This window comes from Ogataea polymorpha (assembly GCF_001664045.1).
Source record: "Ogataea polymorpha strain NCYC 495 leu1.1 chromosome Unknown OGAPOscaffold_5, whole genome shotgun sequence".
Taxonomy (NCBI): Eukaryota; Fungi; Ascomycota; class Pichiomycetes; order Pichiales; family Pichiaceae; genus Ogataea; species Ogataea polymorpha.
This window is the reverse complement of record NW_017264702.1, coordinates 137,341-160,627: the sequence shown is the minus strand read 5'-3', so window position 1 is coordinate 160,627 and position 23,287 is coordinate 137,341. Positions and strand designations below refer to the sequence as shown.

At 47.0% G+C, this 23,287-nt stretch overlaps 13 protein-coding genes across 13 annotated transcripts; 8 read left to right on the top strand and 5 right to left on the bottom strand.

The window, feature by feature from the left end:
- Nucleotides 1-9: 9 nt before the first annotated feature.
- On the top strand, nt 10-2,946 carry OGAPODRAFT_16745 (uncharacterized protein). Its single transcript, XM_018354639.1, has one exon. It carries the CDS (start codon nt 59-61, stop codon nt 2,237-2,239), a length of 2,181 nt encoding a protein of 726 aa, XP_018209672.1. The 5' UTR covers nt 10-58; the 3' UTR covers nt 2,240-2,946.
- OGAPODRAFT_94578 (uncharacterized protein) lies at nt 10-3,570 on the bottom strand (the record flags this gene model as incomplete). Its single annotated transcript, XM_018357572.1, has 1 exon — nt 10-3,570. The coding sequence occupies one exon, from the start codon at nt 3,568-3,570 to the stop codon at nt 2,236-2,238; it is 1,335 nt and encodes a 444-aa protein (XP_018209671.1). The 3' UTR covers nt 10-2,235.
- A 79-nt stretch (nt 3,571-3,649) lies between these two features.
- OGAPODRAFT_94577 (uncharacterized protein) lies at nt 3,650-6,093 on the top strand (the record flags this gene model as incomplete). Its single annotated transcript, XM_018357571.1, has 1 exon — nt 3,650-6,093. One exon carries the CDS (start codon nt 3,650-3,652, stop codon nt 6,047-6,049), a length of 2,400 nt encoding a protein of 799 aa, XP_018209670.1. The 3' UTR covers nt 6,050-6,093.
- Nucleotides 6,094-6,124: 31 nt separating this feature from the next.
- On the top strand, nt 6,125-7,767 carry OGAPODRAFT_101145 (uncharacterized protein). Its single transcript, XM_018353020.1, has one exon. The coding sequence runs from the start codon at nt 6,152-6,154 to the stop codon at nt 7,730-7,732; it is 1,581 nt and encodes a 526-aa protein (XP_018209669.1). The 5' UTR covers nt 6,125-6,151; the 3' UTR covers nt 7,733-7,767.
- Nucleotides 7,768-7,807: 40 nt separating this feature from the next.
- On the bottom strand, nt 7,808-9,805 carry OGAPODRAFT_94575 (uncharacterized protein; the record flags this gene model as incomplete). Its single annotated transcript, XM_018357570.1, has 1 exon — nt 7,808-9,805. Exon 1 carries the CDS (start codon nt 9,722-9,724, stop codon nt 7,808-7,810), a length of 1,917 nt encoding a protein of 638 aa, XP_018209668.1. The 5' UTR covers nt 9,725-9,805.
- Nucleotides 9,806-10,015: 210 nt separating this feature from the next.
- Nucleotides 10,016-12,688, bottom strand: OGAPODRAFT_16741 (uncharacterized protein). The gene has a single exon (XM_018354638.1). It carries the CDS (start codon nt 12,506-12,508, stop codon nt 10,724-10,726), a length of 1,785 nt encoding a protein of 594 aa, XP_018209666.1. The 5' UTR covers nt 12,509-12,688; the 3' UTR covers nt 10,016-10,723.
- On the bottom strand, nt 10,286-10,670 carry OGAPODRAFT_8971 (uncharacterized protein; the record flags this gene model as incomplete). Its single annotated transcript, XM_018356942.1, has 2 exons — nt 10,286-10,555; nt 10,590-10,670. 2 exons carry the CDS (start codon nt 10,668-10,670, stop codon nt 10,286-10,288), a joined length of 351 nt encoding a protein of 116 aa, XP_018209667.1.
- An 83-nt stretch (nt 12,689-12,771) lies between the features above and the next one.
- OGAPODRAFT_8969 (uncharacterized protein) lies at nt 12,772-13,365 on the top strand (the record flags this gene model as incomplete). The annotated part of the gene is made up of 1 exon (XM_018356941.1): nt 12,772-13,365. The coding sequence occupies one exon, from the start codon at nt 12,772-12,774 to the stop codon at nt 13,363-13,365; it is 594 nt and encodes a 197-aa protein (XP_018209665.1).
- On the bottom strand, nt 13,360-16,818 carry OGAPODRAFT_16737 (uncharacterized protein). The gene has a single exon (XM_018354637.1). The coding sequence runs from the start codon at nt 16,806-16,808 to the stop codon at nt 13,392-13,394; it is 3,417 nt and encodes a 1,138-aa protein (XP_018209664.1). The 5' UTR covers nt 16,809-16,818; the 3' UTR covers nt 13,360-13,391.
- A 205-nt stretch (nt 16,819-17,023) lies between these two features.
- OGAPODRAFT_16736 (uncharacterized protein) lies at nt 17,024-17,798 on the top strand. Its single transcript, XM_018354636.1, has 2 exons — nt 17,024-17,062; nt 17,108-17,798. The coding sequence occupies exons 1-2, from the start codon at nt 17,030-17,032 to the stop codon at nt 17,765-17,767; spliced, it is 693 nt and encodes a 230-aa protein (XP_018209663.1). The 5' UTR covers nt 17,024-17,029; the 3' UTR covers nt 17,768-17,798.
- Nucleotides 17,799-17,961: 163 nt separating this feature from the next.
- OGAPODRAFT_101135 (uncharacterized protein) lies at nt 17,962-19,239 on the top strand (the record flags this gene model as incomplete). The annotated part of the gene is made up of 2 exons (XM_018353019.1): nt 17,962-18,648; nt 18,706-19,239. The coding sequence occupies 2 exons, from the start codon at nt 17,962-17,964 to the stop codon at nt 19,237-19,239; spliced, it is 1,221 nt and encodes a 406-aa protein (XP_018209662.1).
- A 246-nt stretch (nt 19,240-19,485) lies between these two features.
- OGAPODRAFT_94568 (uncharacterized protein) lies at nt 19,486-23,231 on the top strand (the record flags this gene model as incomplete). The annotated part of the gene is made up of 1 exon (XM_018357569.1): nt 19,486-23,231. The coding sequence occupies one exon, from the start codon at nt 19,486-19,488 to the stop codon at nt 22,237-22,239; it is 2,754 nt and encodes a 917-aa protein (XP_018209660.1). The 3' UTR covers nt 22,240-23,231.
- OGAPODRAFT_8964 (uncharacterized protein) lies at nt 22,313-23,200 on the top strand (the record flags this gene model as incomplete). The annotated part of the gene is made up of 1 exon (XM_018356939.1): nt 22,313-23,200. The coding sequence occupies one exon, from the start codon at nt 22,313-22,315 to the stop codon at nt 23,198-23,200; it is 888 nt and encodes a 295-aa protein (XP_018209661.1).
- Nucleotides 23,232-23,287: the final 56 nt, after the last annotated feature.

Here is a 23,287-nt window from a genome sequence, read left to right as displayed (position 1 = left end):
CGGGGATGTGGGGTATAAATATTTCTGCTCTCCCCTCGTCCTGCTACTGTTGCTTACCATGTCCAACCTAACGTTCCAGCATGAGGCCCAATTGCCCCGGCTTCCCGTCCCTGCTCTGCTGGACACCGTGGACCAGGCGCTCAAGGCTCTGAAACCGCTCGTTTCTGCCGAGGAGTACCGCCATCTTGAGGGGAAATCGTTTGAGCTTCTCAACTCAGACATCGTTCAGCTCCTCCAGCAGCACTTGCTTGAAAGCTCCAAGCTTAATCACAATTATTTGGAATCTGAGGGAATTTCCCCTACCACGGCAAATGTGTATGGCGATCTCAGAGGCCATACGTTGCCAAGGAATCCCTTCTTCATTTTTGAAGACGATCCCCTCAAATCGATGCCCCCCACACAGGCTTTCCGGGCTTCGATTTTGATCACCTCTGCATTGCGCTTTATTGTAGCTCTGCGCCAGGATCTCCTCACGCCGGACACGGCCCCGAAAAGCAAACAGCCGCTCTCCATGAGCTCCTATCATAATCTGTTTGGAACCACCATCGTGCCCTTCAACAACGGTGTCACCATAAAAAGATGTACTGATTACCAGAATAGCAGGCACATTGTTGTGATGTCCAGATCCCAGTTCTACGTTCTCGAAGTGCTTTCTGAAGACCATCAGATCTGGTTCTCCAAGCACGAGCTGAAAGAAATTCTGCTCGAAATCATGGAGGACTCAAAGAAGGAAGACCAGGCAGACGTGTCAAGGCATGCAATTGGCTCCTTCACGACTGAACTCAAGTCCACATGGAGGCACGCCCGCTCGTGTCTGGAACGCTCGAACCAGGACGTTTTGGAAATCCTTGATAATGCGCTATTTGTGGTGTCTCTTGACCACGAGGCCCCAACTGATGACCTGCAGAAAGTGCAGTATGTTTCGCATGGAACGTCAAGAATTGATTCAAACGGGATCCAGGTCGGCACATGTACCAATCGCTACTACGACAAGCTGAATCTGATCATTACAGAAAACTCTGTCGCAGCCTGTGTGTATCCTGCTGCATGCATGGATGGAACCACTGTGCTGCGGTTCGTGAGCGATATTTACACAGACTCGGTTTTGCGTCTAGCCAGGAAGATCAATGGTACAAACTACACCCTCTGGAAGAACGTCAACACTGTTCCGATCAATAGCCAGCTGGACAAACCAACGTTCCAAAAGCTCGAATTCGGGCTCACTCCTGAACTTAGGTCAGGCCTGCACCTTGCGGAGACCCGTCTAGCAGACATTATTCACCAGCACGAGTACGTTTCCAGAACAGTGACGACTCTTGGAAACAGCGTTTTTGCCAACAAACTTAACCTCCCTGCCGACTCGATCGTTCAGCTGGCTATTCAGATTACGTACTATGCACTTTACGGAAAGCCAGCGCCAACGCTCGAGCCTGTCAGTACTCGCAAGTTCAGAGACGCTCGAACGGAGCCAATATGCATCCAGAGCGAGGCTGTGCTTGCTCTGTGCCAGGCGTTCATCTCTCAAACCTCAGGCTCCCAGAAATGGAACTTGCTTCTTGATGCCGTTGACGAGCACTCGCAAAAAGTACGCAACGCTTCCAGAGGACAGGGATTTGAGCGGCATCTCAGTGCCCTAAGATCGGCGTTCATACAGCTTGATCTTCTTCAGAAGCTGCATCCAAAAGTTTCAAGCTGTCAGACGCGTCAGGTGCCGCCGTTCTTATTTGAGCCTGCTCTCGACCATCTGTACAAGCCTGAGCTCCTTGTTGCAAATTGCGGAAACCCGGCGTTGCATCTATTTGGTGTCACCCCGGCAATCCCTACCGGCTTTGGAATTGGCTACATCATCAAGGATGACATGATCTCGATTGTGGCTTCGTCGCAATGGAGACAGACAGACAGGTTTTTGGAAACGTTGGAGAGTGTTTTTGACGAAATCAAGTCTCTATGGAAAGAGGAGGGAAGTGTCTCTGACAAGTCCACAGAGCGCAGCAGAGCCAGAGAGCTGGAATCTTACGTTGGTGCGATTCCCAAATCCATGGTTTCCAGTAACTACACGTTAAAGAGCTCCAATATCTTGGGTGGTTACGATTATTTTGACGTGAACGAGTTGGCAGCAAGGTCGGGCAACAGCACTGCCATGCACAGTAGCATGAGCACACGGTCCAACAGTGCGATGAACATAGAGACAACGCGCGATCAGGGTGTGGGAAAGCGCATTCGCGTGAACGAGGACTAGTCATGGTGGATTATCTGCGAATCAAGGTGCGGAAAATTGTATCCGAGGATCAGGTTCGCCGCCACCAAGAGCGAGGCGTTCAGAACAAAGCACACCCACAGTGCTCCATGCTGGGCCATGATACCAGTGAAGTTTGGCGAGATGGCTCTGACGGCTGTTTTCGCCAGGTTTACCGTGCCCATCACTTTTGGAAGCTCTTCTGAGGTCGTCACGGACGAGAGAAGAATCTGTCGCGGTATCACATCAAATGCGGTGAACGTTTGATTGAAAAGCAGGAAAACAGATGCAGATGCTAAGGTTCTGCCGAGCAACGGAATGCAGAGCAGGGCCAGCCCGCAAGGAATCTGTGTGAGGATCGATGACTTGACAGGCCCGATGTGTTTAGCAAACCAGGCAGACGGAATTGCAGCGAGTGCTTGTAAGATGTCGAGCGACGAGAAAATGGCTCCTAGAGTGGCTGCTGGGGCGTCAAACTCGTATTTGAAATAATATATGATCCATGCCAAGGGCATGAATCCAGCGCCGAAGGAATCGATCGTAAACGTGAGCAGCAGCTTGAAAAGCGTTTTCTGCGTCGATGGCGAGAGTCCCGTGACGGTCTGGTGTTCGACAGTCGATACGAGGAGAGGAGTAGAATCATTAGGCTCGCTCGATTCCTGCGGAACATTTTTATTCGCAGCATTTTCATAGGTTGGGACATAGGAAATTTCACACTTGGGTGATAGCAGTAGCATTGACAACATCTTTACAGCCGAAATGCCGCAGTAGATAATGAATGTGTATCTATAGGCGTCCTTGTGGACGAAATTGTACTTTGAAACCATTGACTGGACGAAAAATCCTGCCACTAGTGCCCCCAGAGACGATCCCGCGCACGAGAGAACGGCGTGCACAGCAAATACTTCTGGCCGATGGTTTGGCGGGGTCAACTTTGCGAGAACAGCTTCCTCGATGGACTTGAACGGGCCTGTCTCGCTTCCAGATGGTGAAATCACACCTAACACCGAGGCGCTGAGAAGCAGGCCGAAGCTATCTGTTCCCGACGCAAACACAGCGCCAGATATCAGCATCAAGAAGCTTCCAAGCACCATGATGCGACGATGGCCTATTTTGTTCGAGTTCCACACCAGAATGTACGACAGCAGGGTATCTCCTATCATGGTGAGTGACATGAACAGTCCGATCAATGACTCCTTGATGTGCAACTCTTTGAGATACAAGGTCAGTACCTGGTTGGTAAGACTGAAAGATGCCATTCGCACAAACACCGAGAACCACAGCACTTTTGTGTCTGAGCCAGCATGGCCGATGCTCTCAAAAAAATGCACCATATTATTGATAAAAAAAAATTACAATTCTAAATACATTTATTTAACAAAAGGGAGATCCCTACTACCAGGTCAAATCCGAATGAGTACTGATGGACAGCCATTGGTGAAAACCGATAAGGAGGCGACGAGGTCAAAGAAAATTGCCTGTGTCGAATGCCGACAGCAGAAGGCCAAGTGCGACGCCCATGAAACGGCCCCCGAGCCCTGTACCAGATGCAAACGACGGAAATTGCCCTGTGAGCTGAAATCAGACTACAAGAGAACTTACAAGCGCGCCAAAATAGCACAGTTAGAGAAAGAGTATGAATTTCTTCGACAACGACTTCAGGGAGACGTGAGAAGTATGGAGTATGCTCCTCAGATTACTACACTTCCTCCGCTGAATGCCGTTACCGCCCCTCTTCCCGCTCCTCCACCGCCGCAGACCATACCTCCAATTCTACCGTTTGTGTCTCCATCCCCATCTCCAGCTACTGCGCCCGCTACGGCACCAACGGGTCCAGCAGTGATGCGGAACATGACCGAGTCCACCTTTTTTGGCACTAAAGGCCCCGATCCAGTTGCTGTTCCCCGAGTACATATAGACCCGTCTCTGTACATGTGCTCCCCGAAATCTCTTGGCGACGTTAATCTTTCGGAGGATCAAATCAGGGCGCTTTTTTACGAGTACGTTGAACGCTACCACCCGATCCTACCCGTCGTTGATGTCCACAAAGGTGTGGAAAAATTGTACAAATTGTGTCCAGTGCTTTTTTGGACCATCATGTACACAGGACTACGGAAACATCAGTCATCGACCATTTCCAGAGAGGAAAGTAGCCGGCTCTATTTTGCACTCTCTCCCATTCTCAAGTCCGCTTTGGCAGAACTCGCAATTGCGCCAATCACGAGATATGCACCTGCAGAGATGGAGGAGGCCATTCTCAACGTTTCCAGTGTTTTCTCTGTTCAGGCCTTACTAATTTACACCTACTGGCCTCCTTTAAAGTCCTCGTTGAGCGCTGATGCGAGCTGGAACTCAATAGGAATGGCCATTTTCCAGGCTATCAGAATTGGACTCCATGTGCCGGGCCATTCTTCTGATGGTATGAAAACGAACAACATGGATCTATTACAGGAGCAGGTGAGAACTTGGCTATGCTGTAACGCGGTGTCCCAAATTATTGGCACTGCGTTTGGTTTTCCTAGCTTTGTCCAGCTCGACACGTCTTTGTTGATGTCGTGCAAGCCAAACAGTGCGTTGGAGATTCCTGACTCTCTGAGGCAGATGGTTGAAATCCAGTTGTTTGAGGACTGTCTGGCCAAAACACTGAACAGTAATCCGCTGGACCCTCTGCGACTAGTGGATGCCTCAGAAAGACTCCCGTTGCTCCAGCTACTACACAATCAACTGGACCAGCTGGAAATTAAGCTGCTGATGGACTTCGCCCATCCTGTCGACGACATGCTGCGGATGAACCTTTACGCTGCCAGACTGCACATCACAACATACTATTTCCTGGACACCGACCGAATTGCACCTTTCGAGCTCACCAAAGGCATGACCAAAGCATATAATGCTGCGTTGGCCGTTATTATGCACTGCAAAGATGCCCAGGCCAGAGATAAAGGTTTCATGAAATACATGCCAGGGGTCCATGTCTTGACAATCTGGCAGGCTGCCTTTATCATTGCCAAACTCGTGCACTCCTCGTATTCCTCGTTCGTGGATGTTGGTGCTGGAAAGGAGGCTTACCAAAGCGCAATTGATCTCGTTTTAAAGGCTTCGGTCGTCAAGCACGACATGGCACACAGATCCTCCGGAATCATGCGCTCGCTCTGGCCCCTGTTCAAGACGCTTCATGAACGTGGAGACGAGTTCCAGAAAGTTACTGTCCGTTCGCGGATGGCTGCGAGCGTTTTTTTCGACTGTCTATGGATTTTGCGCGAGAAGAGCGGTATGATCAAGCTGGCACCGCGCGACAGCTCCTCGAACGTCGACAGCGGAGCAGCAGACGAAGAGTCGGAGTCGGAGGCCTACGAAGACGCTGTAGACTCTAACTCGGAGCCTGAGGCGACACCCGATGAGCAACAGATTGCCAAGGACGTTCACGACACGCCTGGTTCGTCTATTTCGTCCCAGTCGCGGAGACGGAGAAAACAAAGAAGCTTGTCAAACACGCTGCATCCAGAATCCTCTGCCCGTAAAATTATCAAAACAATTCCACTTGATCCGCAGCCGATAGCTTTGAGCGACAAGCAGGACCGCAGCAGTGCCGCTTCCAGCAGTAAGGCGTCGCCATTTTTGTCACAGTACAAATCGCCTCCGGAGCAGGCCCAGGTGCAACCGGAAAGAACGAAAAAGACGCGCAAATCAGACACGAGCGAAACCCGCGAGTTCCCGCTAGACTCGTGGGAGATGGTGACGGACATCGACTCGGACTTTCTGTTTAAGAATATCGACACAGTGATGGATGTGTTCGGGTTCCACGCTGAGTAAAGTGTCTGAAGGACGATCGACGCACCAGAATTTCTCCGTAGACGTTGAAAAAATTGTTGGTGAAAAAAATCGATTAAAAAAAGTACCTACAAACTATTCATCATGCCGACCGAACTTCAGGACGTAGTTCCCGACATCGTCATTGGCGGTAACCAGGATGGGACTCAGAATGATCAGTATGTTGCTCAGGAGGGAGACGACAGCGAAAACGAACAGGAAACACAGAAGGGGAAAAAAGTGAGTTTTGTGACATCTGATGACGAAAAGGAACACGAAGACGAGCTTGAGAGACGCAGAAAGGAGTTTGAGGAAGGAGGAGGTCTTCCAGAGCAGCCAGATAACCCTGATTTCTCGTCGTTGACTCCTTTGTCACCAGAAATCATCAACAGACAAGCCACCATTAACATCGGTACTATTGGTCACGTTGCCCACGGAAAGAGTACTGTCGTCCGCGCTATTTCCGGAGTTCAAACTGTTAGATTCAAGAACGAGCTGGAAAGAAACATTACGATCAAGTTGGGATACGCTAACGCCAAAATCTACAGATGCGACAATGAGGAGTGCCCAGAGCCAGGATGTTACCGTTCTTTTGAGAGCAGTAAGGAGATTCACCCAAAGTGTGAAAGAGAAGGTTGCACGGGAAGATACCAGTTGGTTAGACATGTTTCGTTTGTTGACTGTCCAGGTCACGATATCTTGATGAGTACTATGTTGTCGGGAGCAGCCGTCATGGATGCTGCTTTACTACTTATTGCAGGTAACGAGTCTTGTCCACAGCCGCAAACGTCTGAGCATTTGGCGGCCATCGAGATCATGAAGCTGAAGCACGTGATCATCTTGCAAAACAAGGTCGATCTTATGAAAGAGGAGGCTGCTCTGGAGCACGAGAAGTCCATCCTAAAGTTCATCAAGGGCACGATCGCCGACGGCGCTCCAATCATTCCTATTTCTGCACAACTTAAATATAACATCGACGCTGTCAACATGTGCATGGTGAACTCGATCCCAGTGCCTCTGAGAGACTTCTCTGCCCAGCCCCAGCTCATTGTGATTAGATCCTTTGATGTGAACAAGCCAGGTTCCGAGATTGAAGAGCTGAAGGGGGGTGTTGCTGGAGGATCCATTTTGACTGGTGTGTTCAAGATCGGAGATGAAATTGAGGTCAGACCAGGTATCGTCACCAAAGACGATAACGGAAAGATTCAGTGCAAGCCTATTTTCTCGAGCATTGTTTCGCTGTATGCTGAGAACAACGACCTGAAGTTTGCTGTTCCCGGAGGTCTGATCGGTGTGGGTACTAACATTGACCCTACTCTGTGTAGAGCAGATCGTCTTGTTGGCCAGGTTGTTGGATCCAAGGGACATCTTCCATCGGTTTTCACTGACATTGAGATCAACTACTTCCTGCTCAGAAGGCTGCTGGGTGTCAAAACTGATGGCCAGAAACAAGCTCGTGTCAGGAAACTTGAGGTTGATGACGTGCTGATGGTGAATATCGGATCCACTGCTACAGGAGCCAGAGTCGTTGCTGTCAAAGCAGATATGGCTAGATTGACGCTCACATCGCCGGCCTGTACCGAGATTAATGAGAAGATCGCTTTGTCTAGACGTATTGACAAGCACTTCAGATTGATTGGATGGGCTACTATCAAAAAAGGAACCACGATAGATCCAGTTAATTAAGTATGGATAAATTTACCTTTTGATCTTGTATCCAAAATTAATCATTACAGAAAAATAAATCTGTACAATTATATATCATTTTGTTTGTTTAATGATCGATACAGGGAGTTCTTTGAGAATATCGGATTCTAGAAACTTAGGCAGCGAGTCCTTTGCCATTAGCTCAAAAACATGGCTCTTTACCTCCTCGTAAAGCGGCATTATTCCGGCCAGAGACTCCAAAATGGGGGCAATTGAGTTGTCTGTGGGCGACGGCGTTGGAGGGTCCACAAGTTTGATGCTTTGCAGGTCCAAGGTGAGTTGAGACGGGTCCTTTTTGTTGGCCGGGATGTCCGTCCTGGGTGGCGGAGTTGGAGCTTGGATCTCTGCATTTAATTTCACCTCTTTGGGAGCACGCTGCTCTGACATTACCATTTTGCGACTGATATCAGTTCGGAGTCTAGAGTTGATATTCAGCTCAAACGGGGCTCCCTGTGCCAGATACGCGGTATAGATGTTAAATGCGTCGCTGAGACAGTCGGTGGACAGCTTGATGACCGCTGCGGAAATGGTAGCCTTGCGTTTTGCGCGCAGAGGCGTCAGCAAAAGGAACATTTTCTCCCGTTCTTTTAGCTTTAGCAACTTCTTGAGTGTCTTGAACTTTTTCTCCAGCAGCTGAATGTCATTGTATACGTCCAAATTTTCTACAGAGAATTCGTCAACCAGATGAGTGCGAAACTGGTATTTCATTCCTGGATCCTCAAGCACGTCTTTCAGAGAGATTTGCGACATCAGAGACTGTTGTCCCACACCCCATGTCTCCGACTCTTTATCTAACTTGGTCAAGTTTTCGTCCGGTAGTGTCCAAGGAACTAGCCTTCTGCCCTCTTTGGTCAGAAAATAATAGGCGTTTCTGCGAGGGATGAATTTGGAAGCATTAGGGAAGGTCTCACCATTCAACAAGTAAAACAACCCCAAGTTCCAGAGCAGTCCAGCTACTTTAACAGCCTCGTCATGAGAAAATACGTCAGTGCAATCCAACAGCCACTGCACCAGCGCTTTACCAGTAAAACAGGTCCCCGTATTTTCTTTGCTACCGTCTGGCTTCTCGACTACTTTATTGTGGAAAAGACGGACCCCCTTCGAAGACACATAGTATTGAACGTGTGAATCTGAGTCGGGATTGGTGAAGAACCTGTGATGGAACGGCGAAACCGGGTCTTTTGCGATTTTTTCGACCGGTTGCTCTAGCTCAACTGGCTGGGCAGAGGCTCTTTTTTCGTTCAGAAACGCGTAGAACGAATCCTGAGACGCCATTTCAAAGGGGCCAAATTCATTGGCAGTCCCAAAAGTCTCTTCAGTGTAGCTCCTCGATAAATCTGGCAGCTCGTCGGGCGGCATGTTGGGTGACCAGAAATTCTTGGTCGGCCCCATCAAATGCACGAATAGCACCTTATTCCAGTATTCGCTGTGCACGATTGCGCCAGTTCTGGAGTTGCGCTCAAATGAGATCAGTTCCATGGAGTTCAGGTTACTTTTAAGGATTTGGGGAACATTGTTGTGCCCTCGGATACCATATTTCGAGCAGAACGAGCTCAAGATAGCAACGCCCTTCGGTGTCGGCTGGAGCAGCATACTGGACTTCAGTTTTGACCGAGTCTTGTCCTCAGGTGCGTGCAGTAGCCTTGCGTTCATGAACAGCTGGAGCAGATCTCTCGCTGTCTTTGCCTTGACCTCATAGGAAATGTTGATGCAGGTAGCTGTGTTTTCGAGGTGGATCCTCAACTTTTGCATCGTGGCCAGGCCTTTTTCCAAGCTGAACGAGTACGGGTAGTTCGTTTTGAAAGCCAGCTTGAGCAATTTATGGTCTTTTTCGCGCTCTGCTTTCAGGTTCAGGCAGTACAAAAGACATGAATAGATATCTTTGAGATCCTTAACACTGATATCTCCACAAGGAATTGTGTTGAAGCTCTTATTTACCACTCCTTGGACTTTCTTTGGCTGCTCAGGCATCAGTCGGAGACCACAAATTTCGTCTGTTACCGAGTACAGGTGCACACGGGGCGTTCCTGCGTATCCTACATATTTATATCGTGGAGCTAAACTTGAAACATGCCGTCATCGAGCTTCGATCCCGCTATGGAGATAGCTGATTGCGGAAATTTTAATGCGTCGAAAAGTTTCATATATATGAAACCATTATGACAGTGCAGAGTGCATGCAACAAGAATCAGCTTGCAAGCCATGTCTTTGGATGAAATATCTGATCCGATCCCCCGTCACTCAAAGGGACAATCAGGCGGAATGAAGGTCTTCAGGACATTTGGAACTTGGAATAAAACCCATCGTGCTTCGTTTGCTATTGTTCCTACAGAAGTATTTGCATGTTTGTGTGCAAAGACTTGAAGAGCCTACAGATGATGAGTGTGACCAGCGTCCGCAAAGGCATCTGTGAATTATTTTTTTTAATAGATCGTACGATCAGAAGAGAAATCCAAAACAGACAGCATCCCGGATTTCCTTCACTGGGCTACGCTGTAATTATCCACAAGTTGTATTCGATTTGATGATCTCCTATGAAGAGTTGTTCTTGTTTTGTTCCATGATGACTCGGTGTCTGGCCATCATATGCGCCTTGAGCTCGGCTAGAGACCCTGGCCGACTCACTGCGACGTCGTAAGCGCTCTCCGACCTGATCACAGATCCAATTGACATGAATAGTCCAAAGGTAGCTGCTGAGCCGAGAATATATTGGCCCAGCGTGTTCATCACTCCGTTAGGTGCTCCATGTCTTAAGATAGTCAAGCCACCAAACATGAGGCCAGTCACGACTCCAACGGTGCTCTAAATGTTAGGACTTTTATGTCTCAATACCTACACCCATCATGAGTCCCATTTTGAACTTGTCAAAGTTCGAAGGCTGCTGTTGCTGATACTGTATGTTCTGAACCGGTGGCATTGATGATTAAAATTTTTTGTCGTGATTGGAAAAAAATACGTCGATCGGCGCGTCTAGTACTCGTTTGCCTTGATCCGATCAACTTCCGCCTGCAGACTCTTTAGACTGTTTAGAAGATCAGATCCTTGGCCAAAGCCTCCAGTGAAGTTTGGCGTCATATTTTCAGCACTCACGTGGTGTTTGCGCTGCATATCAGTCAAAAAAGGCTTGGGCGGCAGGTACGGCTGTTCTTGCGTAGGACCTTCATGAGCAAGTATTGGTGGCGGAGATGAATTTTTGCGCGATCTCGGAGGAGGTGGAGGAGGCTTGAGCAACGACCCGCCTCTGTTTCTTGAAGGAGGCGGTGGAGGAGGCGTCGCGCGTGAATGGTCTGGCCCAGGGCTGCTGGCTCCTGGGGAAAGAGCAGCTTCCAAAAACGTTGCGGCGCTGTCTGCGGATGTGGTTCCATTGCGCGTAAGCGGAGACGAGACCCTGGGTTGTGAGCTAAACGGTAATGGAGATGAATTTCCCCGTTCTCTTGGAGGTGGCAGATTGTAGTGATTTCTCATTGATTTGGACACACTTCCCGTTAAATTCGGAGCAAGTGGCTGCAACAGTGGGGTCCCTGTCTCAGGGGATCCACCATTCACCTGTAAAGTAGGAACACTGGATGGTGTACCATGAATGGACACACTATCAATAGTCACATTCTGGAAATGATTGATAGACTCTTGCATGTCTTTCAATTCTTCCTCCTCATCCTCGGTGCTTTGTTGTTGTAATTGCTGCATATTTAGAGAGGAAGCCTGATTCTTCATCCGAGCAAGCAGCTGATCCATTGGCAAGGAGAGATCAAGGCCAGATGTCTCGGGAGTCATATCTGCAGAGGACACAGAAACGTCGTCAGAAGGTGGGGGCTCTATGATCACCTGATCCGAGAACTTGACCTTCTTGCCCGACCGGCTTTTGTTCTTCGGTGACTCTGAAGGACGTTCTCCTGTAAGAATAAATTTTGTAAACGAGTCCAAGTCCAGTTTCTGGGGCGGTTGGGAAGTGACGTCTGTCAACTGTTCGTCTATCGAGTTTGTTTCGGAGTTGTCGATGCTTTCGTTTGGATCTTTAGCTCTTTTACGAGCCATGATTGAAATGGGCTTGGGAATCGATGCCTGTTCCTTTATTAGCGACTTTTTAAGAGGTTTGCCTTCTAATGTGTGAGCCAACAATCTCAGTAGTGCATAGAATTGGCCGATATTGAGAGAGTATGCTATTTTGCCAAAGAGCTCTCTCAGTCTGCTTTTAATGGCTTCCGAGATGCGAAAGTTGGAGAGAAATTTGAACACATCCTCCAAAGTTATGGTTCTCTCGCCATGCTTTCGGGATAGTATATTGTTGTACCACCTGAGGTACGTTTTAGCTTCTTGAATGGAGAGATCGTTCGCTGTTAAGGACAACGCAACTGTGTTGTCATCGTCAGCAGCCAGGGTCTCTGAGCTTTTTGTAAGTGGGTGTGGGTCTCTCTTGCTTCCAGATTCCGTTCCTGCCATGTTTTTAGGTGTGTAACCCAAACTAATGTTATCGTCGCTCTGCACTCTCCGGTCCATTCCAGAGATATCCAAACGGTTGAAAATGTCGGACATCTTGTCGGGCTCAAATAAAGCATCGGCTGATGCATTCAAATGAGCACTGTGATTCTTGTAAGGTGAAGAATGTACTTGTTGTTGTGTTTGAGCAGTAGGAACTGAAGAATTTGATGATGTAGGAGAGAACCCAAAGGAAACCGACGGATGCGAAAACCTTTCCGTATTGCCTGCATCAGCATTCATTCCCGGTATCGAAAACCAGTCAAATCCTTGCGACATCGTGATGACACCCTTTGGCTTTTAATGTTCTACTATGCGCAAATGTATCCAAGGTGGCCTGTGTCGTCTTCCAGTATCTATGTTTCAGTTCAAATTCTATGGTTGCTCCAGATTCTAGTTCCAATCAAACGACTTGCACTGATGGATCATAATATTTCTGCGCTGTAATGCTAGAAAGACAACTCTCTTTTGTCTAGGGTTCTTTTTTTTTTGATCAATTACAAAAAACGTCGCGTCGCTCGATAAGAATTTCGAAGGTTTTTATGAGATTAGGCAAAGTCAAGGTGAAAAATACATCTGCTTTTGGCGATGATTCCGATGAGACCGATCAGAAGCCGAAGGCGTATGTAAGGAAAGAAAGGTCTACTTCTGAGTCCGAGGAGTTCCAATATGACGAAGTCTACGAAACGCTAAAAAAACCTGTCCAGCAGGCTCCGAAAGAGTCTAGAAAACCTAAATACATAAACAAACTGCTCGAGAGCAAAAGGCTGCGAGAACTTGAACGCTTAGAACAACAGCAAGAGAGAATTGAACTCCAGAAAGAGGTAATGAAGAAAGACATGGGAGCCACAGAGGTCTTCGTTTCTAATTCATACAAGAAGCATAGGCAAGAGGTTGCCGATAAACTGGGTAAGCCACTCAACTTGAATTCAGTTACTGAGCATTCGAGTGACACTAATGTGCCTGAAACGCCGGAGCTGACAATACCGGCTTCAGCGAACAGCACCTTTTCGCGGTCTCTTCAGAAGGCCATACAAGAACTCATCACCTCGAAATTAACTTCTGACGACATTGAGCAGTATCGCAAACGATATTTAGAGAGAAAACGTAAGTTACAAAACGCAGTCGCTTCCTAAACATCTATGTAACTCAATAAAACATGTCACGCTTGAATAGTGTGGTGCTTCGATTTATAGGAAGCAATATTCTCCATATGAAAGTTGAAGTCGCTGTCAAGCATTTGACTAGATAGGCCAGCATCTGTAATTTTGCGAGACTCCTTTCGCTTCCTTCTTGTCTTCGTGGCGCTAGTCTTCTTGGATCTCGATGATTTCTCCTTCCGCGAGACATCAAAATCAAGGTCTATATCATTGATAGCTTTCTCTGTAAAGGAATCACCCATATCACCCAGAGTTGCACTTGATATCACAAAATTTTCAAAATCCCGTTGGTAATCTTCCATCATCTTCATGTTTTTGTGTCTTAGATTGCTGGTAAACTGCCTTCTGAGCTTCTTAAACTCGTCAAGACTCGTGGCTATCTGAAGTTTGATCATAAGAAATTTGTTGGGACCTTTCAGGTCCTGGTCAAGCAGGTCACTAGGTTTCACAGTTTTGGGAACTGGGTACTGGCTCAGGTCCACCTCCTCAATGGAGGACAGAAACTCTTGGATTTCGGGCTTCTCCAAAAGATCCACGATTGTCAGGGCTTCTCCCGGTGGAATTGCAGTTGGGTTTGAAGGCGTACAGCAATCCAAATCAACCTCTTTTCTTAAAACATGGTCAATGTCCACGGCTGAGAAAAAGGCGCAACTCTGAGGAACCTCATCAATACCTAACTGATGACAGAACATCGCACGTGTCCACAAGTTCGCTATCTGAAGGATCATTGCACATTTGTACCTCTGTTCCTCTTTCACTATGTAGCGAATCTCATCGTGCACGGTGATGCACAGCCTTGCGTCCACTTTGTATCTCTTCAGAAGGTATTCCATGGATACCACTAGTAGGTGCAAGTAATCAACTCCTGAAGACTGGATCGCCCAGTTGATTCGGGATGGAAGAAACGTATTGGAATGAAGGTTCTTTTTTTGTAATGCAGAAGTGATACCTGCCCCGAGAACCGGAGTCTTTGGATGCTCTTGTTCTGCTATAGTTTCCAGTCTGTTGAAAACAATGGATTCTGACCCACCAAACCACATTTTCCTTTTGTTGACCGTCTGGCTTTGGCCCTTGGTGGCAGCATAGAGTTCGGAGGCTGTCTTCCTGGCGTCCGCTTCCGTTAGTGCTGGGTTGAACTTTTTCAGCAGAGAAGTAGCAAACTTCACTCCTGCACCGTAGATACGACCGTAATTGAAAACCTTCGCGTCGTTTCTAGAGATTCCTAGAATCTTTGCTGTTTTCGAGTGAAGGTCCGTACCTTCACCTTTAGTGCCTTCCAGAGTCATCCATCCGATCGCAGTTCCTCCGTGTATTTTGAAAACTGAGTCTCCAACCAGAGAAGCCACCCATAATTCTTCACTGTCAACATCTGCTCCCACAAAGCAATAGCCTGGAGGTGACTGAATCATGGCCTTCAGCTCGGATCCCAGCCTCGATTTCTTAGCATTGGAAGCTGTGAGCCATGTGTTTTCAACGGCACGTCTAGTGATGGTTCCCATTGGAATAATTTGTGGAATGATCATACCGATCTTGGAGTTGTCTGCGTCGTTTTTGTAAACCACAAACTGATTCATGATCCGCTCCCGGGAACTGATCCAGTAACTGTTTCTAACGGCCAATTTTAGTGCATCTTTGGCAAGATCGTACTCCGATGACAAAATGCCTTGCTCAAAATAGCGCAAAAACGGTTTGGACATGAGTGTAGTCGTCCGCGATTCAGGCCCTTCCTCGTGAGGAACTTTGAAAAGGGACTTCGTCTGCAAAAGCTCCGGGAAGTCTGGATTTGAGGCCAACCCCTCTTCCACTATCCTTGCTGGCTCTAAGTATGTGTAGTTTTTCTTCTTGTACTTTTCCTCCTCGCCTTTATCAACTAGAAAGCACCACCCTTTGCTATCAAGCCAATAAACAGGTTTTCCCTCCCAGGACAATTTCAACAATAGCGGTGTCACTCTAGATTTGGGGGTTAAAGTCATGTTATCTTTAGAAAACAATTTTTTGTACCATTCGGGATAGCCAGGCATCTTCTGTCTTCGGTAAGGAGTTCCCTTTTTCGTCAACTTAGGTGGAATAATGGTCCAATCTAGCTGTGACAGCCATGGATCATTTAGCCATGGCTGAGAAGGATCATCTTTCAAAGAAACCACCTGCTCGCACATCTTCTTTAAGTTGTTTTCAATCTTTTGCACACTATCCTGATACATCTGCTCTGTTCTGGTGATGTACTTCTCCCAAGCTTCATTAGTCGGGAGGAATGATTGCGAAATGTGCCTCAATGCTGCTAAGCTGACAGGATGGGGTACCAGCTCTTTAAATTCTGGATACACTTTATGGAAGACCCTGTATGTGGTTACCACATCAGTGGCACAATATTCCATTAGCTTTTGGAAATTGTCAATGATTTCCTGCGGATTAGTGGTCGAGAATTGATCTCTTGTTTCTTTAGTGATGTTGATGCCACAGTGATGATGAGCAACATACTGCAACCCGTTTAAACTGCTGGTTCGCAACCATGGGTCGTCTTCGAGAAATGAGCTCAGGGTTTCGTCGGCATCCAGATTTGGGTTGTCAATAAGCTCTTTGAGAGATCCCGATTCCACCTCCTCTCTGAACTTGATCAAACTTCCCTCTTTCTGTTTTTCCTCGTCCTTCATCTTGTGATACTTCATCCACTTTCCTTTTTGACGAGAGCACATTCCACTAACTGCAACATGCAAAGACATAGTATCCAAATAAAAAGCTTTAGATTGCGTAATATCGTATTCCTCCAGTATGCGCGCTCTGTCGTACGAAACATTATGTCCAATAATGATTTTTTCCTCGTTCTGGACGTTCATTGGTATCAAATGGCCATCAAGGGTATCATTTTCGCCGGTCAAATAAGGAGAGACCCATCCATACCATGCTCGGTTGGAATATGCGGTTGCAATAACGGGATATTTACTAATTTTGTACAAGACCTCGACATCGTAGATTAGCCCCTTTTCTAAGGGATAAGGAACAGCTTCAGGTTTCTTTCCGGGTGCATATCTTGTCCATCCACTTTTAAAGAGCCACTTTTTTGGCATTGGTTGCACCGCAAGTCCTATGCTCATTATTTCTTGGATAATTTTTTGGTACGGCTCCAAACTGTCCATACCCAAGCGATAAAAATGCTCCGCGAGGTTCTGGCCCTGAAGCTTTGGGAGCTCAAATTTGATAGCTTCCGAAATGGAGCATTTCTTACCAAGAAGCTGATTCGCTCTAAGATGTTCATGGGCAAGTTTCACCAAAAGCGCATTGTGTTTCGTGAGGCGTTCAGTGCCTCGTTTGTAGGAGTCAGGAAAGAGCTGCTCCTGCAATTCTTCTGAGAGATGCTGGATGCCCACGGGATTGATTCTGGGTCGCGCAGAAAGTAGCCTTCTTTGCTGCAAGCGGATCATTAGAAGGAAGGAGGGGAAATCACCAGGGCGCGCCGTGTATGGAGTAGCACTGTTTCGGTCTTGCTTTATTATTTGACCTATATTTTTTTATGTCGTGCATATAAAACATGCACTGGTACCACTAGTGTTGTGCTGCTGTTTTTCAGATGCTGCTTAAATTCATAGTTGTCAAGAGTAATATATACATCTAAAAAAAACGGCGATTGAATAATCTTGTTACCATGTCGTCCACCCGTGCACTTACAGAGGATCAGGTATGTAGACGAGGCTGGTTGGTTGTGCGAAGGCTAACGAAATAGGTTCAAGGTGAGCTCCTAAAGATGGAAGCATTTATCACCAAGGAAGCTGAAGAAAAAGCAAAGGAGATCAAGTTGAAGGCTGATGAGGAGTACGAGATTGAAAAGGCGTCGATTGTGCGGTCAGAAATCAACGCCATTGACTCACAATACGAATCTAAATTTAAGAAAGCGTCCCTGGCACAGCAAATCACCAAATCCACCATTGCCAACAAAACGAGACTCAAGATCCTCGCGACCAAGGAAGAGGCCTTGGACACTATTTTCAAGGAGGCGGAGATTGCGCTCGTTAAGTTGTCGCACGATTCCAGCAAATACGAGAACATTCTGAAATTACTCATCGAGGAAGGATTATATGCACTTATGGAGCCAAAGGTCACCGTGAGGGTGAGAAAGTCGGACGTTGAGCTGGCCAAAAAGGTCGGCGAGGAGGCTGCAAAGGATTTCAAAGAGAAGGCCAACATTGATGTCATCATTTCCATCGACGAATCGTCGTACTTGAACGACGACTCTGCTGGTGGCTGCATCATCATAAATGGAACGGGAAAGATTGAGGTCAACAATACACTCGAGGAAAGACTTGCCCTGCTATCGAAGACCGCACTTCCGGCCCTCAGACTCGAGCTATTCGGTGTCTCTCCTAGCAGAAAGTTCTTCGATTGAAATTGTAGACGATTAAATATTGATAGTGTAGGTCTAGGGTGTGATAAATTTTATTAAATTTAGTCTTGATGAGGAGGTGGATAAGGCCGGTTTTCGGTATGAACACAGCGCCGGTGTTGCCGAGAATGGGGCTTTTGAGCTCTTCCCATGTTAGATGGTATATCTCGCGCCATAACCCTGCTTCAAGACCGCGCATGGTCTCAATACAGTCCAGATCTCGCCATTTTCAGAGAACCCCACGAGACTTAGCGAAAGTGCTCAAGACCATACAGCCGGACTCTTCAGACGTGAGTTGTACCATTTTCGATGCGAACGGAAACGTTGTTGCGGTTTCGAAGAGCTTTCCAAAGGCAAAATTCTTACACGAAAACGGTCTGTTCCCGAGAGATTTGCGCAAAATCGACTCCTCAAACGTCGATGTGGCGCCCATCATTGCGGTCCGGTCTAATTGCATCCTAATCAACTTGTTGCATATCAAGGCATTGGTGAAGGCCGATTCTGTTCTGGTGTTTGATACAGCCAACTCGGAAGCCGCCTCGAAACTCAGTTTATTCATGTACGACCTAGAGGCCAAACTGAAGGTCAAGACGGTCCACGGAACAACAAACGTTAACCAATCCTACGAGTTCCGTGCGCTAGAAAGCATTCTTATTAACGTCATGGCAGTTCTCGAAACAGAACTGCAACAGCATTTGAAAACCTGTACTGAAATTCTTAATCACTTGGACACAGAGATCGACAGAGAGAAATTGAGAGATTTGCTGGTCAACTCCAAGAAACTCACCACCTTCTATCAGAAATCGCTGCTGATCAAAAATGTTCTTGATGAGCTGCTGGACAACGATGATGACTTGGAAAGCATGTATTTGAGCGAGCGCAGCGTCTATGGGGGGCCTTTCCGCCAAGAAGAGCTGAGTATCGACGGAAAGAATGGCAAGGACCATGATTCTGTGAAAATGTCTATGGACGAGCTCGACACGGGTGAAATCGAAATGCTTTTGGAGTCTTACTACAAGCAATGTGACGAGATAGTACAACAGGCAGAGACGCTAATTAACGACATTAAATCGACCGAGGAAATTGTTAATATCATCTTAGATGCTAACCGCAACTCGTTGATGGTATTTGAGCTCAAGATATCGATCTACACAATGGGGACAACAGTGGCGACGCTGGCTCCAGCCCTTTATGGAATGAACCTCAAAAACTATCTGGAAGAATCAGAAATTGCCTTTGGAGCAGTGGTGTTTTTCAGCATGGTTGCAGGGGCAGCCATGGTGGTCAACTCATTCCGTCGTCTAAAAAGTGTGCAGAAAATGAACATCACAACTACAGAGCAGACTAAAAGACTGGACGACAAAATCAGGGGCCAGCTGTTTACTAGATTCAAGAAGCAAAAGACGAGAGGCACTTCTGAGCAAAAGGACCTCATTTGGAAATGGCTAACAAACGGGAGCCCGAAACCCAAGTAAATATGTATATAGAGCTACGGGCTGTGTAAAAAAATCGTACGCAGTAAAACTAAATTACTCGCTTGTGTACTAGATGCATCTATACTTGACTATTTGACCGTTGAACTGCCACCGGAATATTGATTTAATTCGCGTTCCCTTTACTTCTCAAAAATCTACAACTCGATACTTGCTGAAATCGCCTTTCAGGGCATTTTGTTTGCACTACACACCGGCTTATTGATAAGATAAACGCGTTGGCAAGTAATGAGTGCACACTCGCCGGCTCCATCAATAAATAGCCACTCGGACATGCCAGCTCCTGCTATCAAAGACTGTGTCCCACTAGACTCTCTTGACGCGCGCATATTGCAATATCGCTACGCCTCACAGAAAATACTGAAACTGGTTGAGAACGTTAAATTTCTCGTCAAAACATGCTCCCAAGAAAAGAAGATTGCTTTCACAAAATATATCATATTGCTCAACGGGTGTATATTCAACGTCAATGATAACATATACAGGAGATCTGAAATCTTAATCAATGGCAACAAATTTAATCCTGCCCAATCTATAGAGCCTTCGCCTAACATCGGTGCGGTGAGCTTCGACTGTATGGACAATTCCACCAATTACGATACTACCAAGCTTAGGTTGCCGACCTTGAGGCAAAGCTTGGACACTTTAAAGCTGTTGGAGCTATTGTTGATTAATACGTTTGAGATATACGACCACAAGTGGAAAATTGCCATGAACGATCGATCTTCTCAGGAAACGAAGAAAGACAAGCCACTTTTCACCCTGGATGATATTTCAGACGTGCTAGAGTTTCCGGAGCTACAATCCATGCAGCTCCTAATTGACGATGAACCCGAAAATACTTCCGCCGATGCTAAAGCCGACGTCTATCTCCGGTCTATTGACCTCAAGAGCTTAAAAGTCAACCTGGCTAATTTCGAATTAGCCATGGATGCCTTCCGGGACCGCATTGATGCTCTTGGCAGATGCAAGGTCAAAGAAAATCTGCTTTCGTCACCGCGTTACAAATACATTCTTCAGAGATCGTTTCTGCTTTTATTGCACCTGGCCGACTTTTATGGTGTGGTACGCAAATTCGGTAAAGTGCTATACCATAACAACAGCTTCTACTTTGAAAATTATGCGCGCACAAGCGAATCCCTTAGAGTGGTGATGAGAAACTTTGAAGTTTATTTCAACCAGTCAAAAAAGAACAATCTATTGCTGGCTGCTATAACGAAAATCACGAGAAACGGAAGTTTGATGGCAGTCCGTCCCGATAATATAGTTGAACTTTATAAGGTGAGCGACGATGCACACAGCTTGCTAAGTACGATGGTATTTGTCCTGAGAAGGTTCCAGGCGGAGTGGCAAGTCATTATAGACTCGAATCGCTCTAATGAGTTCGACAAAGAGCAACTGAGACGGAAGCTTAAGGAGCAGACAATTAGAGAGCAAAACGAGCAAAAACGCTTGCAATTCGATGCCCAGCTGGGTAGAAACATGGAGGCTCTGCACATATCTCCCGAGAAGTTCAAGGCAGATATGGAAAAACAGTCAAAATTCCAAAAAGAGCTTTTTGATGATGCCCGAGAGGCTAGACTAATCAGAGAGGCTGATGTAAGAGACCAGGAACAGCAAAAAGCAGAAGAGATGGAGCAGAAAGTTGGAGAACGTGAGAAACAGCTGCGTGAAGAGTTGAGATCCGCCAGATCGTCTCCAAACTCCTTATCACGACAATCTTCCATTTCACGCTCGCGGTCTTCTAGTCTCCAGAGCAACAAAGATGATGGTTTTCTTCGTCGATCAAAATCCACTTCCAGTAGGCGTAATTCTCTACTGGTCACTCCCGAGATTCGCCGTGTGATACCAGAGCAGAACGAAACTATGTCGGATCCTACTAGTCCGCTGATTGATTCTCAAAGTCCAAACATCAACTCGACCACGGCTGGGGCTGGTGCGTCGTCAACACCCACTCTTCGTCTGCAAACAAATTTATCAAAGCCACAGAACTCGCCCGTTGACCATGCCAGAGCAGCAGCGTTGGCTTCTAAAAAAGTGACACAGCCACCGCTGACTGCCCAGCAGAGACTCCAGCAGCACATCATAAAATCATCGCAGAGTGGACAAGCCATTGCAAAAAGAATTGAACCAAAACCAAGACCAAGGTCATTCTATGCTCAATTAAATGGATCTCCTGCAAAAGCCCTGGGTGGGTCAAACTCAGGAAGCAGAAGCAACTCGCTGCAAAGTGATGCTGAGTTCCCCACCAGTCCCCTGAATTCGCTCAAACAGAGCAACTTCCCAGATTCCCAGGCCCAAACAAATAGATCGAGGTCAGGATCACTGCAGGGTAGCGAACACCTGCAGTCACCAGGGAATAACGCGGCAGGACGCGCGTCTCCATCGAATTCAGCGTCGCGCAGTAGGTCTGGAAGTTTGTCGCAAAGGCCAGTGAGCTCGATTCCAGAAGGTGACGAGACCGCAAAGGGTCCCGAAGTGGACAACGTTGCTGCACGCAACTCTCCTAACAAAACAAGCGAGAACTCTTCGATCAAAACACGTTCACGGGCCTCATCTACACGCCAAAATGGCCCTCCGCAGAATATTGGAAATGTGCTAGTTGTTCCTGAGAATTCGTCGCCTGAGCTTGATACGAATGGGGAAGTGATCAAGAAAGTACGTTTTACAGGGGTCCCCGAATATAGCGAGGATGAAGACGCTCCGACCCCACAGCAAATGCAAAAACAAATGCGGCAGAAATGGTCGTCATACAAGCCGCAGTTCCGAAACAGAACCAAGCAACTCAATTCCCAAGAGGGATTGGCGTTCCGCAAGTTTCAGGGCTCTATGGTTGGAGGAGAATTTGAAGGTTTCAGCAAGGTCAACGCAAATAGCATTCCTGTGGAGGTGAATGGAAAGTTCTCTATGATGAGTGTGATCAACTCTCCTGAATCTCCTGGACCTTCACGAAAGTTGACTAAACTTTTCAAAAGACGTTAAGTTGAAATATGCTCTCTTATCGCAGTGCGGCTCTAAAAAAAAAAATTTTCCAATTGAAATAAAATACTTGGACATGTCTGTTGGGGTGAAGAGAAGATTCTCTGCCAGCTCGCGCACGGCAAAAGACATGTACAATGTAATATCTCATAAATCAACGAATCCTGTGGATGAAACAGGGTTGTCGAAGTGTTTCCACAAAATGAAAGCCCAGCTTTATCTGTCTCTCGCTCCATGCCATATAAATTCGCCAATCAATGGGATTAAACAGCAGCATTTCGACCATATGCTTATGACCTATGTTCCTTTTGCCAAAGGTGTTCTTCTGGGTTACTTCAATGTCCAACTTGCCTCGGAAAATTTGGTGGAGGATGAAGACGGGACAGAAATTGCCGTTGCGAAGATCGCTGACGACAATCCGTTCGCATTTGTGTGGTGTACAGCGGAGCTGTTGGTTTGGCGACCACAAGTTGGCGACGTTGTTGAAGGCTGGTCGTACATGCAATCCCAATCTCACATTGGTCTTCTCATCAACGATACCTTCAATGCCACAATTAAAAAGGGAGGAATCCCGCCAGAGTGGAGGTACATACCGAACCAGGTGGATGAATTCAATGCCGAAGGGGATGCCGAAAAGTTTGGCAAGTCTCTTGGTCAATGGGTAGATGAAAATGGTGTCCCTGTTGAGGGAAAGATTCGCTTTACGATTAAAGCCTTGCACGCTGCAGGTAAAGTCGTTTCCATGGAGGGTACTCTGGTGAAGCCTGGCTCTGATAAGGAGAGCCAGCCGGTCGTTAGGGACGGAAAGCACAAGAAGTTCGAGGAGCCCGAGGATATTGTCGCGGATGACGAGGACAACACCGACGACAAAACCGAGGTTCCGCAGTACGACCAAGACGACGAAGACGACGAAGATGAGGATAACAAGGTTGTTGGCGGCGAACTGAGTTCTGACGAAGAGTGATGTAATATAGCACTAACATTTTGGAAAATGTACTAGCCACATTTAACTGCCACATGTAGAATAAATGTATTTCATCAAAACAAAAAT